This window comes from Pinus tabuliformis, chromosome 6 (genome assembly GCF_031772625.1).
Source record: "Pinus tabuliformis cultivar Carrire ecotype Pingquan chromosome 6, CPIR1, whole genome shotgun sequence".
NCBI classification, from domain to species: domain Eukaryota; kingdom Viridiplantae; phylum Streptophyta; class Pinopsida; order Pinales; family Pinaceae; genus Pinus; species Pinus tabuliformis.
The window spans coordinates 1,359,761,537-1,359,767,375 of NC_142292.1; the positions used below are offsets into that span (position 1 = coordinate 1,359,761,537).

The 5,839-nt window shown below is 34.9% G+C and overlaps 1 protein-coding gene across 1 annotated transcript; it reads right to left on the bottom strand.

Annotated features, from left to right (window-relative positions):
• Positions 1-530: 530 nt before the first annotated feature.
• Positions 531-1,328, bottom strand: LOC149263677 (uncharacterized). Its single transcript, XM_089389702.1, has one exon. It carries the CDS (start codon positions 1,326-1,328, stop codon positions 531-533), a length of 798 nt encoding a protein of 265 aa, XP_089245828.1.
• Positions 1,329-5,839: the final 4,511 nt, after the last annotated feature.

Consider the following 5,839-nt stretch of genomic DNA (forward strand, 5'->3'; position numbering starts at 1 on the left):
TTGTACTTGTCTGCGGATTAAGTTATGTCCTGCTTGGGAATAAGGGAAATAAAGGAGGTGTTGAGAGCTTTCAGTATAGTTTTTCTTCTCCTGGAATCCTCTACCACATTCACAATGTCCTCTTTGACAATATGCCAACATGCTTTAAAAAAATCCACATTGAAACCTTCTGGGCCTGGATCTTTGCCATTCTGCATATCTTTGAGAACCTCGCTGACCTCCTCTTCCTCAACTAGTCTATTGAGGTTAAAATTGTCCTCTCTGGACACCAGTTTGGGGATATGCCTTGTTATTCCCCTGATGGACTGATCCCTATCTAGAGTGTTTTCCCGAGTGATGTTCTGGAAATGTTGAACTAGCACAGCTTCAATGTCTTTATGAGTGGTCTGAATTTCCCTTCCTTCATAGTTAATCATGGAGATTCTGTTGTGAGCTCTATTAGCCATTGTGGATCTGTGAAAAAATCTGGTGTTCCGTTCTCCTTCCTTGAGCCATTGAATTCTGGAGTTTTGTCTCCAAAATATTTCCCCTTATTTGCATAAATTTTCCCAAACTAGCTGGTATTTATCATCTTGCTCGCTTTTGGCTTTGTCAAATCCATTGCTTATCAGAGCCTTGTTGAGTTCTAGTATTTTGATTTCCACCAATTGTTTTTCCTCAAAAATGTTCCCAAAATATTTCCGGTTCCATTCCTTTAGTCTGGACTTAATGTGCTTTAGTCTTTTATGCAGAAGGTACATCTTGGAACATTGGATTTGCAAGTCTTCAGCCCACCATTTTTCAATATTACTAATGAAATCCAGGTGGGAGAGCCAGATGTTTTCGAATCTGAAGGGTCTATTCCTGGGAGCATCTATACCCTTGATTTCCAACTGAATCGACCAATGATCTGAACCTCCAAAAGGAAGCACTCTGGCTGTTATTTCACTATTAAGGAACATTAGTTCCTCTGATATCATGAACCGATCTAACTTAGACACTACCAGGGCCTCACCTCCTCTTTTATTGTTCCAGGTAAAAAGGCCATTACTTGAATCTGACTCAACCAAATTCATATTGTCTGTGAATAATTGAAACACTAAGGAGTATTTGTTGAGCACTCTGGTGCCTCGTTTTTTTTCCGAGAGAGATTTTATCATGTTAAAATCTCCTCCCATGATCCAAGGCATTCCAGCCTGTCTGCTTCTAAGGTCACTAAGGGCTTCTAACAATTTGAGTTTTTCCTCTAATTTCTGAGGACCGTAAACATTTGTAACTAGGAATTTTTCTGAAACCTGAACCGGTTGAATGATCACTGATAGATAATTTCTTGATGCCTCTGCATCCATAATTTTGATCCTTTGGGGATTCCAAAGAGTGAGAATACCCCCTGCTTTATTCTTAGCTTTAACCTCTAGAAAATCATATCTAATGAGCCATTTGCTGTGTATGAGTCTTATCTTCTAAATGGAACATTTCGTTTCATGGATGAAAATCATGTCTGACATATCTTGTTTCATTCTATGACTAAGCAATCTTTGTTTTCTTTTACTTCCTTGACCTCTAATATTCCAAGATGTAAATTTCATATTTAAAGATTTGTAAAGGAGTAAATGGTTAGGTATTTCATCTTACCCGAATATATCATGAGCTTTCCACTCTCTATCAAAAGTTCCTTCTGTTTTTTCCAGCCTCTCTTCTTACCCACATTTCTAAGAGCTAGTCCTGGGGTTGGTTTCATTGTTTTTACTCCTTTTTTTCCCAGCTTGTCGATGGTTGTTCTTGTTTCTAACCCTCTTTACTGAGACTTCCATAGAAACAGCTGTTGTATTCTATTGCAGTCCTCTTGGGGTATAGATTATATCCCTCCCATGGTACCATGCATCAAGAACCCTTCCAGGTCTAGGTGTTCCATTTCTAGAATTTCTTGCAGTTCATGGTCTTCCAGATCTATTTCACTTTGGGTCATCTCCATATCCATTTCTGCTTCAGTCTCACTATTCATAGTTTCTTTCCTGTTACAAATTTCTTGTATTATATTGTAGTTCTCCTCCATCTCTTTTTCCTTAGGTCCTTCCTCCATTGCTTGATTTTCCTTTGTCATTTCTTCCTCTTCTTCCAGTGCTTGAAACTGGTTCAGGTTGAACTTTTTCTCCTTGCTGTGTTGTTGCCTTGTTCCCTTTCTGCCTCTTTTTCCTTTACTTACCACTTTCTGAAAGTTTTCAGTCTCCTTCCCAGTATTAGGTTTTCCTTTGTTATCTACTTCGCTAAAAGGACAGTCTCTAATCAAGTGACCATGTTTGTGGCATCTACAACATCTGAACAAGATATGCTCATAATCCACCATTTGGACCCATTCCTCATCGAAGACTTCTAGGATTAGTTCATTCGGGAGAATGTCTCTCTTTCTGGAGCGAAGTTCATCTTCCATGGCCTCATATAAAGGCCTGTTGCTGCAAAATAGTAGGATCCACCTTCAAATATTTTGTCTTTATCCTCAATATTAGTAAATACCACTGTAAAAAAACCCTTTGACCCCAGATGTAGTTCAATACTACCTTTTGGTTTCCAGTGGTATTTGATCCATGCTTGTAAATCCTTTTTAGAGGGCCAAATTGCCATGAATTTGCAGATTATGGCGTAAGTCCCCATATGTTCCCTGTGCTCCTGCAGAGCAGGATCATTCAACACTAGTCTAGGAGTAATCTCCGTTCTAGGTCTGCATGGTCCCTTTTGATTTTTGTCCCTTGTTCCCTAGCTTTTGTCTTCTTCCTCTTTGTCCTTTACGCTATTGTTTTCCTTGGACCTAGCCCCATCTGTAATCTTTTTAATTATTTTTTCCGCCTTCTTCACCAGAACCTCTGACTCTTCCCAGCGGTGACTTGCCTCTATCGGGAGTCGCATCCTTGTAGGAGGGAGTGGAGCTCCCTCCTCTACTGTGCTCCATGGGGAGCAACCGAAGAGGCCCTCTGTAATCCTAGTTTCACACCCTCGAGTTCGCAGTCGCCCTTCAGTCCACCATCCGAATCACCAATACCAAGATTATTTAATCGAAATCATTTAAAATTTAGTATCAACTTAAATTAAAATATGTCATAAAAAAATTATTGTAGGAGAAAAGGAGTTGCTAAGAACTAGGTCTTTTAAGATTATTATTTTTGAATATTTTTATATATATTTGATTTTTATACAGGTAAGGAAATTTTAGAAATTTTAGACATCTCCTCACTAGGAGCTACTTATTGATATGTTGTCAGACTTCAGTGGTATTTGAAGTATAAGAATAGGTGGGAGTTTGGATCTACAAATCATCCATGACAAAAACATAAAAAAAGTGGACCTAACTCATAGAATAAGAGACAAAGAAAGGAGAGTTAACCTCAAGACAACTAGCCCAGATAAAAATTAGAGGAGGACATTAGAAGTGGTGTGACTTCCATAAAATCCTGTGGCACAACACTGATGAATGAATGTCACGCATGACAATCATTGTTAGATGAGCTTAAAGCGATGGATCTTAGCATACATTTTGATTTAGAAAATGATAAAGAAAAGAAAGGCATTGATGTAGAACCCAATGCTACCATTACATCTTAGTTTTATTTGCTCTCTAATTTTGGAGATCCAAGTCCAGTCTAGTCCAAGTAATACATACTTTTATTATTACAATTAAAAGTCGCTGATTTTGTACAAGTAATACAAACTTTTTTTTATAAATCAAAGTTGCTGGTTTGGTTCTACAAGTCAGTTTGATTTGTTTGGAAGTGGAAGCTTTCAATTTTATTTTTCTCATTTCCAAGGAAAACATAAATAATTTTCTTTGTTATATAAAAATTAAATTCTATTACAGACACAGAGGTGCACTGCTGAGGCTATGCATTATTTAGAGTTCTAAAAAAATATTTTAATTTTTTTTATTACAAACACAAAGGTGCATTGTTGAGTGTTCGGCCATGCATTATTTAGAGTTCTGAAAATATATATATATATATATTTTATTACAAACATAGAGCATTATTTAGAGTTCTAAAACTATTTTGTTTTTTTATTACAAACATAGAGGTGCGGTGGTCAGTGTTCGGCTATGCATTACTTAGAGTACTGAAAATATTTTAAAAAATTGAGGGATTTTTTTTTTCCCATGTTTGAATACCAAATATATATATATATATATATATATATATCCTTATTTACAGCTTTAGACAGATTTAAAATGCACGTTTTATATATTATTTCTTTTTATATCACAATACAAATGTTAATATCTTTATTTTATTTTTAATTAAATACTATTATTTTTATTTTAAGTTTTGTTGTTGTGATTGGAAAAAAAATAAAATTGACAGGGAGATGCTCTTACCCGTCAATAATATATAGGGGGTTGGTGAAGTCCTTGACAATTAGTTAAATTTGTGATATTATTTTAAATTCAATATGATTTTTTTTAGATTTTAAATAAAAATGTAAAATTTATTAAATATATAACTTTTTAAATAGGTAGAAATATAAATAATACAATATTATATTTTAATTATAATTTAGTTAGACACATGAATATTTTTTTTTTTTTTTTATAAATTCAATTCAACATAATATAATAATCTCACAATATAAATTTAAATTTATTTTAAATTTATTTCGACACATGTATTTCTTATAATCCATAAACTTATTTCAACACATGTATTTCTTATAATTATTTAACAAATATGTGCTCAGATAATTATTTAAATTATCCTAGGTCAAGACAGAATCATATGACATCTGTGTAATGTAAACATTAAAAATTATGAAAAAGCTAAATTTAAACCTTAAATTGGAGGGGTCTCGAGATCGCATCAATGTCTTGTTTTCTTCCCTACAAGGTCTCTACTATAATCTTAATTTATTCTTATAACAAATATTTTTTGTATTTTAATATGATGAAAATAATATTTTAATTTTTGTTATCATTGCTTAACCAAATAAAAGTTATTAGCTTTAAAGAATATGGAGTATATATGTTTTTTGTTTTTGAGATATGGTGGGTGAAGCTTTCATAACTATGTATATATATTGAAACTTTTTATAATATTTTTTTTTTTCGTAAGCTTAGGTAGGTCCTTTTTTCTATTTATATAAAAACAAGCTGAGTACACATACTATCAATAGGTGGCCTCAACTCACCCAGTGGGAAACCAAGTCTATTGGCCACCTATGCATATTATACGCCATCCAAAATTGGTAAATTAGTAGTCTTTCTATCCAGGTTATATAAACAGAACTATTTAAAAACCAGTTTCTATCTACAGTTCTCATAAACATGCATATTTAAAGAAAAACTAGCCACTAAAAAACATTGGTTTGAGTTCAAGTACTCAGTCTATTCCTTTGGCTTGTCCTGGTCTGGCTCAACGATTGCCAGATCCTCTATTGAGCCCTCATTTGCTGGTGTCATTTCCACGATGTAAGGGATGTACCTCTGTATGCGATCCAGGCACATATCTTGTTTACAAAGCTGGAATTGTATGGTCTGCAAGTCCCATTTGTAATCAGGCATATCCCTGATTATCAGTGCAATCCCCACTGAAACTTGCTCCACTGCCTTACACACCAACCTCTTCATGAGCCAGTACAAATGGAGAGTATGTTTGTATTATGACATCCGACCTCTCATATTGCCAAGGTCGGGAATGAGGCCTCTCCATTCTTCGATCTCCTCCTCCGAATCCTCTTCCTTAACCCTGTCTTCCATCTCATCAATAATTTTCCTAATGCTTGCATCTGTATCTTTTATATAAGCTCTGGTCGCTTCCTTTACGGTCTCATCCATGGGATGACGCCCCAACCTTTTCCCTACGGTGTCACTATCCTGAGAGTG

Bases quoted from the DNA above. Each gene is read 5' to 3' on its own strand.
- LOC149263677 (XM_089389702.1), bottom strand. From the start codon at position 1,328: ATGGATGCAGAGGCATCAAGAAATTATCTATCAGTGATCATTCAACCG.